General features: G+C 39.3%; 1 protein-coding gene across 1 annotated transcript in view; it reads right to left on the bottom strand.

Moving 5' to 3' along the window:
* Positions 1–4,877: 4,877 nt before the first annotated feature.
* The window catches only part of nexmifb (neurite extension and migration factor b), a 102,002-nt gene continuing 92,958 nt past the window's right edge, over positions 4,878–13,921 (bottom strand). The window contains exon 3 of the mRNA XM_039694193.2: positions 4,878–11,265. Within this exon, the coding sequence (XP_039550127.2) occupies positions 7,365–10,991 (3,627 nt within the window). The 5' untranslated portion in view covers positions 10,992–11,265 and the 3' untranslated portion in view covers positions 4,878–7,364. The remainder of the gene's footprint in view (positions 11,266–13,921) is intronic.

Below are 13,921 nucleotides of genomic sequence, written 5' to 3'. Positions count from 1 at the left end.
CATACATTTTCTCACCCATGTCATTCTGAACCTGTATGCATTTCTTTCTTCTGTGGAACATAAAAGATGATATTTTAAATAGAAAAGTCTTTGGGTCCGATCGAAACATCTTGTGTTCTAGAAGAAGAATGTCATACACGTTTTAAATGATATGAGGGCAAGAAAATGATGACAGACGTTTTCATTTTTGGTTGAGTAGGCCTATTTAATATTAGCCTTAATATTACAGTAAGCTTAGAATTTAATGAAAAAGATCCTCATAACAGTCAAAAACATTCGTTCCTGAATGATGTCAATAAATAAATGTACTTAAAGAGATAGTTCACTTTGAAATTAATTTTTGGTATGTTTCAGCTTACCTCAAGGACATCCAAGATGTAGGTGTCTTTGTTTCCGCGGTAGTTTCAATTTTGATATTTTTAGGTCAAACCGTTCTTGTCTGTCAGTCATATAATGCAGGTCTATGGTCACCACCTCAAAGAGCATGCACAGAGAAGTCCAAATTAAACATGATTTAATGACTCGTAAATGTAAGTACACATTGATGGCCTAAGACACGAAACGAGCGGTTTGTGTGAGGAAACGAACAGGATTTATATCGTTTTTACCTCTTGTTATCACAGTCACGTCCAAGTGATCTGAAGGCTCTTTCCAGTCTTTTTTTAACTATGTTTAGATCTTCTCAGTGAAGGGTAACACTTTTCGCGCGAGAGATCACTTCCAGTGCTTGTACAGACCGATGCGCCCTCAGATCACTTGGACGTGGCTGTGGTTACAAGAGGTAAAACGATATAAATACTGTTCATTTTCTCACACAAACCGTTCTTTGAGGTGGACCCCATAGACCTTATTCAGAGCAGCACCATGACAGGTATGAAAGTGAGGCTGTGAGGGATAGACTTACCGTGTTTCCAATGGCATCCGCTGTAAAAAGCTGAATGAAGCTCCTAGATTACTTACAATTTTCCACAGCTTACATTGTCGGGAGTTTTTTGTCAAAAGGAAAGGTATTTTTCCAGTGTTTCATAAGCAGAACAATCTGAAAACACGTTAAATAACAGTTCAGCCCATTGAAGAGATGCAAGTCTATCCCTCACAGCCTCGCTTTCATTCTCATTAAAAATCAAAGATGGCGCTGCCGTGAATAAGGCGTATAGACCTGCATTATATGACTGACAGACAAGAACGGTTTGACCTAAAAATATCAAAATTGAAACTACTGTGGGAACAAAGACACCTACATCTTGGAGGCCCTTGAGGTAAGTTAAAACATACCAAAAATTAATTTCAAAGTGAACTATCCTTTTAACCTATATCTGTCGTAGCAGTGTTGTTCTTCAGAATTTTTGTTGATGTTGTTTTGTTCTTTGTTCTTGATTGTCAAGGGTCAAATTCAGCGCTTCTCTGCTGGAGGGTGGTGACTCATCTGAACAGTGGTTACATATTGGTTCTGGGTCAAATCAATGTAAATCAGAAATTTCATAACTGTGCATAGAATAACAAAATAAGAGCTTACCCGCTAAAAAGCAAGAGCGAAGAAATGTAATTTGATTGTTGATGTCAAAGTCTGTGTGTGTGTCCATTCAAAAGCTATGTTTGACAAACTGATGGCTCAAAACAGTGAAATATGAAGTTAGATGCGGTATTAAAAACATGATCTTTTTTTTTTTTTTTTGCTTAAGAGTGATTAGATCATTATTGCAGTGATTATGTTTCTATCATGCTAAATGTTTGGCAACAGTTCTTAACCCTAATTGAGTGTTTTTCATTCATGTAGGAAGACACATCATGTTCATATTCCAGGATGACAATGTCAAGAGTCATCAGGCTCAGATTATGAAAGAATGGTTGCGAGGAGCATGAAGAACCGTTTCCACTTATGAATCGGGTCACACGAGTCCAGGCTTAAAGGGATAGCTCACTTTGAAATTAATTTTTGGTATGTTTTATCTTACCTCAAGGGCATCCAAGATGTACAATAGGTGTCTTTGTGTCCACAGTATTTTCAATTTTGACATTTTTCAGTCAAACCGTTGTTGTCTATCAGTCATACACTGGAGGCTAAGGGGGTCCACCAAAAAGCATGCACAGAGAAGACAAAATTAAACATTATTTAATGACTCGTAAATGTAAGTACACATTGATGGCCTAAGACACGAAACGAGCGGTTTGTGTGAGAAAACGAACAGTATTTATATAGTTTTTACTTCAGTAAATACCTTTAATTTAGTTATTAAATCATATTTAATTTTGTCTTCTCTGTGCATGCTTTTTGGTGGACCCCCTTAGCCTCCAGTGTATGACTGACAGACAAAAACGGTTTGACTGAAAAATGTCAAAATTGAAAATACTGTGGAAACAAAGACACCTACATCTTGGATGCCCTTGAGGTAAGCTAAAACATACCAAAAATTAATTTCCAAGTGAACTATCCCTTTAAATTCAATGAGAGTCTTTGGGATGTGTTGAAAGAGACTTCACAGAGGGACTCTTGCATTGACAATACAAGATCTTGACCAAAAATGTATGCACCTCTTGATGGAAATAAATGTTGTGCTGTTATTTTCACCAATAGGTGCATACATGTTTGGTCAAGATCTTCTATATAGCAATGCAGTGGCATCTACTTTTTTTTCTTTTGATAAACATGACACAAAAAATCACAACTACATGAAAATTTAAGTTCAGTAATTTCACTTAAATGACAATTAATAGGTAATCTTCATTGCCATTTAAGTGAAATTACTGAACTTAAATATACAAGCTTGATAAAAATTATCGTTTTAGAAAATTTAAAATGGCACTTAGAGGCTTTTGCATCTGAACTCTTCATATATAGGCTATTTTTTATTTATTTTTAAAACTTTGTTTTAAAAATTCCAAGAGATTTCAACTAGAAGTTGGTTCCACAACAGAGCTATAGAAAAAGCTCTGTCCACCATGAACCGTATCCATGTTTGATGGACAACTAACAAACTGCTGAGAAGAGTGAAGACTTCGGTTTGGAAAATAAGGTGTTAAAAGTCGAGATCAATAGGACTACTCTGAGGCCAGACAATACTTTGCATGATAACTTAATCATACTTAAAGGAATAGTCCGCTTAAAAATGAAAATTCTGTCATAATTTGCTCATCCTCAAGTTGCTTCAAACCAGTATGAGTTTCTTTCTTCTGCTGAACACAAAAGAAGATAAGAGTGACGAATGTAAATAACTAGACATTTGATGGACCCCATAGAGTGCCGAAGTTACGACGTCACTCTGTAGGCCAAAACGCGGAAGTGAGTTAGCATTTTAGCCCTCCCGGTTCCCTCGCTCTAAAGTCTATGGGATTTTTGAATGGGTTTTTGCTAAATCTCCTGAAATAAGGTCTGTGGTGAAGAAAGCCTCTATATATTTTCACGTTTTGATCTATGACATAAAACACACAGTTATAACCTGCTTGTGTTTTTTTTTATAAAAAACTTTATATAGGCTTCAAAATGTATACATTTTGGATTAACTTGTAAAGATAGACAAAACGTGTAAGGGTCACAACTCTTTGTTGAACACAGATCTTATTTTTTGTGATTTTCCAAAAGTCTATGGGGAAAATGCATTGCTTTTCGATCGAGGAAACCCACGCGCCGCTAACTTCCGAGTCGTCCTACAAAGTGACATCATCACTTCGGCACTCTATTGACTTGGAAATAAATACATTCCTATTTCTTTAACTGGTAGCCAATGTAGTGACTGTAGCGAGTGATATGATCTCTAGGTTTGGTCCTATATAGTTAAAATTCTACTGTAACTTATTTAAAGTAGGCCTATGCTTAGAAACCCCACAGAAGCGCATTATACGAGAGAAAACAAACATGTTAATTAACTTTTCTGCAGCTGAAAGGGATATGAATATTAAATGTATTTACAAGGGTGTTGCACAAAAAAGAGGGTTTACCTGACCTTATCAGGTACAGGTCCCGGAGATTACATAATTACCACAGCATAATTATTTGCAAAAAGCAGACAACTTAAAGAGTTTACTCTTTCAAAATACCTCTTTTTGCAATTTCATTTGTTTTACTTTCCTGGAATAACAACTAAATGTATGCAATGCATTATTGACTCAGTTATTATTGCACATGTTCCATACTATGTCCATAACCTACCTCATAAGAAAGCATTTCACTGCACAATTTTGGGGATACGTCACATTCAGATGCCTATAAAGACTTCATTTCTAAGTAGACAAAACAATGGCTAGTTCTTATAGGGATGCTGTCTGCACACCTCATATGAAACCATCACTGCAGCGTTTTGGAGATATGTCACATTATTACAACGCAGAGGCCTATAGCAATGTCCCCTATAAGAAATGATTAGAAATTAGGACTTTATATGCCAACATATACTTTAACAAATGCTGACATATAGTACCATTGAATGCATAAGCATGATAACATATATATACATCTATATATATATATATATGCATCCAAAATAAGTTTGTTTACATAATATGTGTGTGTAGTGTGTATAATTATTTTGTATATATAAATACACACACATGCATGTTTATATTTACGAAATATTTGCATGTATATATTTTATATATATTTATACATAATTAATATTAAGTATAAATATAAATGTTTGATATATTAATAACACATTTTTCTTAAATAAATAAATGCGTGTGTATTTATATATACAAAATAATTATACACACTACACACACATATATTATGTAAACACAAACTTTTATTTTGGATGCGATTAATCGTTTGACAGCCCTAATAACACTTAAACTTAACTTAACCTTCAAACAATGACATCACCTATCGTCATCTTTGTTCACATGTAAACAGTCATGGGAGAAATGTGACAACATTCAAAAGGCAGCATTCAAAATCTTCTTTTAATTTGTATATGTACTCCATAAACATTATTACAAAACTCAGCAAGTTACCAGTATTACATTTCACCATACAGGCTTGATCACAAATATTTAAAACCTTTGCAACAGATACAACATAAAATAATACAAGAATAATTTACAAGAAAATCTATAAAACAGCGAATAATTCACAATTTTTGTCTGAACTTTTTTGCCTATATGTGTTTTTCACAATAACACAACACTCTCACAACAAGATACTTTTCCTCTTACAAAACTTGCAACAAAAGGTTTTTTATCCTTTTCATTTTTTGTTTCGCAATATTTTGGTTTTTAAAACCAAAAAGCTTGTCATTATACATCCTTTTCACTGCCTACAGAGGCACAAAAAAGGTTACTCACACACACACACACACGCACGCACACACGCACACACATACTAATACTTCACAGCACTTTCTAAGAAAAATATACACTTACAAAATATCTTACAAATTGGCACAGAGAAAAATATACAATTTTTTCGTGACGTCGAGAGTCCCTCTGGTATCGACTCTAGACAATATTTATAAAGCTTGATAATTTCTCCAACAAAAAGGCAAAAGCAATTCCAATTAATGACAAATAGTTGTGTCGTGAATACATCAAACAGAACCATATATCGTACATTCATAAAGAGAGGAGTAGGGGTTTTCGATTCAAATATTCCTTGTTTCATCAATTACCTTCTTAGCACCAGTAGGAGGAGGCAGCTTAACAGTGGCACATTGTAAAAAACTAGAAGTACATTCAAGTTGACAACAGGCAGAAATGAGAGAAGGCAGGCAAGTCGGGCGAGCGGCCCATGTGCAGTTTCCCATCAGCATCGTCCCGGTGCTAAACTTGGCCGGAGGGGGTGGCGGAGTGAAATCTTTCTAAGGTAAAAGCTATATGTAAGGCATTACTTTACCTGAGATATCCTCCTAGATCAACTCTTTTAAATCAAAGGTGTCATCTATAAATCTATATGTGGTAAAATGCCAATGTGCTTTTGAAAGGACCAATTTGGTTTCAAAGGTGGAAATTCTGCAACAAAAGCAAAGCAAATGTGTTCCACTATTAAAACGAACTAGGCTGAACAAATCACAAAAAAACAAACAGCATGTCCAATCAAAATGTACTTGTTGCCAGGTGAAATTGTTAACACAGGATACTTAAACATTTATGGCAAAAAGTGGGTTGAAGGAAAAGAGGCATCCTTAACACTTTCTTAATTATCAAAGTTTTCTATTCAACAAATACGCAAAATATGGAACATTATGTTCCCAGTCCCTGTCACGGTAGATGTGAAATGATTGCTTACCAACTGATACCATACAGCGTCCACCTTTCTCATGTTTAGAAGTCAATCTTTTCTTCTCTTTTTGTTTCTAAGCAGAAGAGGTACATTGAGTTTGGCAAGCAAGGTGGGAAAAGTAAAAAAAAGTTCAGAGTTTAGTTGTTTTGGTTGAGTGGTTGTACCACTGTCAGCTGCAGGTGCTCTTCAAACGATAGGGTGCCCAAAGAAAACAGACAAAACAACCAACCAAAACGAAATGTCAGATCTTGTCAAGTCTTGCGAGAACAGCCAGCATTCATTCGGATTATAAACGGGCACAGGTCATTTATATTTGGGACACAAATTCATTTTAAAGAGTGCATTTCTGTAGAGTGATACAGTAAATATACTGTAAAAAAAACCAAAAAAATCAAAAATGAAGCACTTGGAGATTTCCATGGCATAGAAATGTCCATTTAAACATTTTCCAGTACAACTCCTGTAATAAGAGAAAATCATAAGTACATTCCAACAGTAAGAAAGTAATTAGAACAACATTAATCTGATATGTCTTCGATACAAAATGGTCCCATTGTGTGCTGATAACGTTTCGGGATATACCAAGGATGTTGTTATCTTAGACGAGGGGCTGAGCAATTCACACTTAAAAAAGTCAGGCAGTAAAAGGGTAAAAAGAGTCGAGAGGGCTTCTGTTTCAGCATACATAATCAAATCGGGAGCTTGTTTCACACAAAGACATTTTAATAGCTACATGTTTGAAGAGAGAAATATAATTACATGAGGGCAGCAAGATTCGCCGAGAACTGAACAAAACAAAACAAAAAAGGTCCAAAAAGAGAATTTGCACTTAACAAAGTTTTTCCTTTTCTTCAGACAAAAACTAATCAGCAACTGCGAGGGGGGAGAAAAAAACAGCAAAAACAAGAATGCAGAAGAAAAATGCAGCCATGGTCATTTAAAATCTCAAATCAAGCCTTGCACAATCAATCAATAGGTAGTTTGCGAGTACAAGAAGTTTCTCATGCAAGATATCAATATCCTCTTCGGGGGGGCAAAAAGAAGGAGGGGGTACTAAAGAATAACGTAAATCCATGCATCTCTGGTCTTGAGTCAAGAAATGAGGAGGAAGTGGGAAAGTGAGGAACGTGCATCAGCAGCTAGATATAAAATATTACCTCAGTTTCTCAAAAGACGCCATTAATGATATGTCCTTATTTGAGTCTGGTCGCGTGCCCTTTAGATTTTCAATCCGAGGGAATTTTGCACTGGTTTTGTGACGGTACATCTTTTTGTGCGCAGGCCCGTTTACACCAGGAACGCCAAGGCTAGGCTTGTCAAACACGTTACAGCCCAAAGCCAACTGAGGGAAAAAAGGCAGGGAGGCATTTAACTTTGCCTGGTTTTTGCCACCTTTTGTCCCACCTTTTCGGCCTTTTGTGCCCCCATTGGCCCCGCAGGTGCCTTTCTTCTTCGGGTCAGATGAGGTTCCCGCAAGGATTTTGAGAGTTTTTAACTTGAGGCTGTTAGCCTCTGAGGGCAAGCAGGCATTTGCTGCCGGGCCCCATATTGGCTCAACAGAGGCCATCATGAATCTCTGTACCTCGGCCATCCCTGAGACAATATTCGACAAGATGTTGGATGGCTCTTCAAACTCTCGCTGGTCATCGTGGGCTTGACTTTTGCTCACTATTCCTGTCCATTCCTCAGAGCCGCTGTCCTGTGGTGGATGAGCAGCGCCCTCAGTCTGGCCTTTATCATCAAGTAAAGCCTTTAACTTCTTAGACGCTCTTGATGTCTGACGTGGAATTTTGCCCTTGTCTGCCTTAGGAGCTCTTGGGGCCTTGCTTTTTTTGGTACCCTGCCCTGCAGTTTGTTTGTTGGCATTTTTCCTTTTTGCCTTGGTCCCCTTAATTGCACTCATCATATCACCATCAAAGTCAGGTAGATTATCCTCCTTCGTCCCCAGGCTCAAGTTGTCTTCGCCGTTAAAAATGTGCAATTGATACTCATGACCATCTACTGAATACCTAGACAGATCTCGCTGCTCGATCATTTTGCAGTTCCAGTCCACGTCTTTGGTGCATGACATCTTAGCCCCATCCTGGAGGTCGGTGGCATTGCCAGCTATCTTCATCTCACGGCCCATCACTTGAGGGGATAAGTTGGGTGTCTCTGGAGGCGAGAGTTCTGACAATGATGTGTGTCTGAATTTATCGGGAGTGAAGTTGGAGATATCCAGCAAGTCTGTGGACTCCCTCAGGGGTGTGATAGCTTCGACACTCTGCTGAATCACCAGTTTGGGACTGCAGTGGGCCATAAAGTTCTCATTCACATCATCCTCACCGTCCTTCTCGCAGGACTTAAGACTCAGAGAGCTGTAATTGCTAGAAGTAGCTGACAACGAGCCAACCGAGTCGAAACTGATGAGTCGGCCATTGTCGGTGTGCAGTGTGGCTCTTTGAAACTGCGGCTGCCCCTGACAAGTCTGAAACTCAGCATCCGGAGGCAACGGCTGCTCAGGCATGTAATTTTTTTCATAAAGCATTCTGTTGCTCTCCAGACTCAGCTGACTATAGCCTGACACAGTCAGACTCCCAGACATTGGCATAGCCATCTCTCCGGTGAAGCTGTTGGGGCCAAGCTGCGGGTGCCACATCTGGGCAAGAGTTGGACAATTCTGGGGTGACTGTTGGAGCTCCGATTCTGACGGTGGAGAAAGGACGCAACTTTGTGCAAGCTGAATTGAGGTGAATTGCTGCTTTTCCAAAGAGAGATCCAGTGAGTGGTGGGTCTGCTGAGGGAAAAACTGGATGCCAGTGCTACCTGATGAATCAGAGGCATCTAACAATGTTTGCAGGTAGCCCCCTGGGATAACGGAAACACTTGCAGCCATATTCTCAGACGATGCCTCGCCTTTGTTCGGGGAGCAGGTGGTAGTGACAAAAGCAAATTTTTCAGAGGCATTAGCTGTTTGACTCTCACACAAATGGGGACTGTGTGCAGCTGGGCTGACGTTTTCATCTTCAGCAACTCCCACTGCGTCCATGTTTTTCTGCAGCGAGCAAACTTCTGTCAGGTCTGTCACGCTCTCGCTATTCTCCACAAGGTCTCTCATTTTCTTGCTTCTAAGTCTGGCTTCGCTTCTGAATTTGTGTATTCTGAATATTTTATTTCCTATTCTGCCTTCCTCCCTCTCTTGTGATCTGCTCTTCCGGGTGGCAGTGTGTATGATGTCATTGGGGTCTAATGTGCTTGCGCAGCTGGTGGCTATTGTTAATGGCATTCCCATGGAGGCAGTTTCATCTGTGGAAGAAACCTCCTGCCTGGGATCAGAGGCAAAGGGGCCCTGTGTGTTGGGTGATTGCTCCACAGTATGAATTCTCTGAATTCTAAGCCTGTTTGCTAGCTTGAATTTTCTTTTGGAGGGACTCGAACTAAAGGCATGATGGTGAGAATTGTGTTTACCTCCTGCTGCCAGCTTAAGCTGTTCCTCTCTTTCTCTCTGTTTCTCCAGCCAGAAATCTTTCAGAGGTGCAAGCTTTTCATATTTGTTGATTTTATCCTCATTTAAGCTTACCGTCGTGTCGACTGATTCGATTCTGCCCAGCTTCACAGCCATGCATTTGTCTCCTTTGAACCTGTTTACGATAATGTATTTGATGATTACAGGCGGATCCTTGCGCGAGTATTTTCGTCTCTTTTTAGGGCACCAGTCAAGATCCTCTTCTTGTTTTGGACCAATCGGTAGTTTCTCTCGCTTTTCAATGTTTCTTTCCCCATCGGTGGACTCAACATAATACAAGTAGTCATCACTATACCTAACTTTTCTCTTGGCCCGCAATCCATAGTTCAGAGGGTTTGAGCAGCTCGCGTTTTTTCGTGAGAACAAGCTTTTAGGCCTGTTGTCTTGGAAGGTGTCAAGAGAGGAAATGGTGGAGGAGCTGTCATCACTATACTCCCCTGAGTCTTCAGCTGAGTTGCTTGAATCAATGAAGTAGTTCATTTTGGGGTTGTAGTCGGGCGTCTGCTCTATGGAGCAGTCGTTTTCATCCCCTTTGCTGTCATTTTGGAATCCAAGCTCCTCTGATTTTGGCGGTAGATCATCCACAACTCGCTTTACCCCACTACTCTCTTTCTTTGTGCAGTTTACCAAAACACTTGGGAAAAAGTTGAACTGGGTTTCTTCTTGCAGAACATTGGTTTTCTCCCTCATGTTGTCCTGGAAGGACTCGTAGCGGATCTTTAGCGAGCACACGTCACTGCTCAGAGTGGAGTCATCATCATCATCAAACATATAATTGCCCACGTCCTCTTCAGAGAAGAGATTTACGGATAACTCGTTCTTGGAGCAGAGATCCAGCAATTCCATCTTGCTCTCGCTAATGAAGGACTCAAAATATCCCCAGTCCTGATTTGGATTGGTCAGCAAGCCATCGTCTCCATTGCACTTGTCTAATAGCAGTCCCTCATACAGGTTTTTGGAGGCTGGGTCATCTAAGTCTATTTTCTCTGTGTCCTTCTTCTCTACCAGCTGGGTTTTGGGGACAGGAAAGCTCAAAAGCTGATCCGAGAGCAGCGCTTCTCCATAGCTTACGGTTTCACTTGTGCTCATACATTGAATGTTAATATCAGAGATAGGGCAGGTGGTGTAGTCCCGGGTCATATCAGCCATTTTGAGGTTGATACTGGCCTCCACATTGGACAAATCCTTGGTCTCAATGAAGCAGCCCGGACAGGTGGGACTCTGCTGAGTCAAACAGTCCTGTGTGAGCCCAGGGATGCTCGCAGGTTCTATCATGGTGAAATGGATCTGATTGCGGTCTTCTTGGAAAGGCCCAGCGGGCTCAAGCCCTTGGCAGCAGAGGGTGTGAAGGATACTGTGTAGTTTGAGGACTCATCAGTTGGGAGCTTCTCTAGAGGAGTCCGTGTTGATGGTGTCCGTGTTAAGTAGTGCTCCTTTAAGGCCAATTTAACACTGTGACAGTACGAATTGCCTCTCTTTGTGCTCTCTGCAGCAGCTGTGGAGGATGTGTGTAAGGCAGCATCTGCGACACCATTCAGATTGTGTGATCCTAGACAAAGAAAAACAAGCACAACATTAATACTGGTTCAAATGTTAATGAATACTACAATAACCCTTTAAAATAGTAATATTTTTAAGACGACTGTAATGCATTTGACTTTTGTAATGTGATGTATAAGTGAAACATTGGTAATTGGTAACATTGGTAACATCAGAATTTGATTGGGTCATGGATGTTGATATAATTGTAAAAAAAAATAAAAGAAAATAAAAATAAAGAAAAAGGATTTAAGCACTTTGTACTCACTTGAGCAACAAATTATGAAAAGTTATGAATTGTGCTTTCCAAGAATCCACTACCTGTAAAATGCACTCAAATTATACTTGTATTGTTTCTTAATTTGTATAATTATGTAAAGAGATTTTATTTGTAGCTTAAGAATAGTAATGACAATTTCAAGTTTCAGTTTGCTACCATTTGTCATGTGGAACAATGCAGTACTCTATTTTAAAGAATCATTAATAAAATAATGACATCATCCACCCCTCGGCTACCAACGTCTACACCTAGTCTACTGACCACAATTCAGCCATTTATTTTTTTTAAAAGGTGCGTGCGACGGTCGTTTAAAGCAAGTCGTTTAAAAAAGTCGTGTGAACAAACGATACTGTGGTGGCTGTTGTCGTTAGCAGGTTTTGGTGTCTCGTTTCGCAAATATAATGATGCTGGTAGTGGCGATTCTCTTTGACCAATCAGTGATCTGCAGTGACACGTCACATTTTTGCATCGATATGGAGCGCTTGGAACCTCAACTGGGATGGTACAATTTAACCGAATTTAAGAGATCTGCTGTGCTAAGAGAGTCATACGAATACACACGTCGCGTAGCAGTGCAGAGAATTTATAATTATTTGTTAAATAATACATTAAATTTCATATCATATCGTATACTCCCAGAACACTTGAAATACATGACATGAGTCAAATGGGATCGTTCTGGGTCCATAAATTAAAGAAGGGGAAACAACATTGGAACAACACCATGGTGAGTAATTTATGATTTTGTGTGTGTGTGTGTGTGTAACAAAACCCTTTAAAGCCTCTTACAGTGCATGTTGCAAATTCCGTCACCAGAATAGTATACGTGTACCGTACGCATGCCACACGCTTTTTTATTTTGTTACCAATATGAATTACTTTGTTTGCGCAGGTCGATCGGCTGTTCCACAAGGTGGCAACACTGCCCGTAGTTGCACAGTCAAAAGCGGAAAATAAAGAGACTGCAACATCAATAGAAGCCCACATTGACAAGCATTTGTGTGATGGGGTTGTGAGAGCCGCAACTTTAGCTTAAAAGAGTAAAATACATTTTTATTGGTAATAACCTCTGGAGAAAAATAGCACAGACACTGATTTAACTTTCTAGAGTGCAAGTTTCAACTGCCAGCATCAGTGGCGGATGGTGAAAAATATCTTAGGTGGGGCTGTGTCATATTTGGCATTTTCAAAAGTCTGGTAACCATGGGACTCAGGTCTTTTAGCATTGTGGCATGCTCTTCCTCAAGACATCCGTCAAGCATTCTCTCTATCAAAAACCCCTTAAAAACACTTAAATAATCTGAATATTACTCTTCAGCTCACAATCTTTAAAGGTTCCATGCCTTGTTAAGGATATTGTAAGAGATTATTGTAAGTAACCTCTGAATTTTACTTTCTGTCATGATGCATGTTGAGGTTTATTTTTTTGAATTTCTTAACCTATTGTAAAGCAACCTGGGGTGTTGGAAAGGCTATATAATTAACAATTATTATTATAATTAATTTTAATAACCACCCAAATACAATTTAAGGATACCAGTGCTCTGAGAAAAAGTAATTATTTAATGGCAATATTAAAAGTTTGAGGCATTCTTGCACAAAAACAAACATATTGCATAAACTTTCCGTTTGAAATTGAACTCAAACAATATACTTGATTGCTTAATTAGCTGATTAAATTAAAAAAAGTATTACTCAAAACAATTTTGAGTGATTTTTCAAGCAAATATTCCACATGTACAGTAAATAAGACTCGTCCTGACTTTAGTAGTGGTGCGCATGGGCGCGGGAGCGGCCGCGCGCTTGCTTGGGGCGATCCAAGAATCGGCCATAGCTGACTAGATTTGAGCTCGCTGATTGGCTACAGTTTATGTCAATCATTTATATCTTAAATCAGCGATTGGCTAAGCTGCTCCAGAGACCCGCCTTCCTGGGGCGATTTCTCCAGCGCCCCAGAGCTGATCACGTGCTCTCTATGCGTGCACTACAGGAAGGGGAAGTGTAGAAAAACCAGACATTTTGAATTTCTATTTTATTTTTCACATATACTGGGTGTATTTAACATCTCAAACACACTAATATTGGCAATTTGTATACATGATTTATGTATTTACTTATTTATTGCATTTGGCTCATAAACTGTGGTCTGGCTCATCGAGGGAGGGCGGCGCCCTAGTGCCCTCTATTGGCCTGCCGCCCCTGGCCAGCATTCACGCATGCTATTAAATGGAGTGCGGTTTGAAAGGTTATGAGTTCAACTGTACACTTATGCTAGCATAAGCATATAAAAACCCAGGGGCTTGCGGGGCTGACGGTGGAAATGCAGCTTGATTTTGGCCTTGTGTTTTCAAATTTGGGTTTTCAAACTTAATAAGAAAACAAACCG

This window comes from Pimephales promelas, chromosome 9, assembly GCF_988280905.1.
Source record: "Pimephales promelas chromosome 9, fPimPro1.hap1.1, whole genome shotgun sequence".
Lineage (NCBI taxonomy): Eukaryota > Metazoa > Chordata > Actinopteri > Cypriniformes > Leuciscidae > Pimephales > Pimephales promelas.
This window is presented reverse-complemented; position numbering and strand designations above follow the sequence as displayed.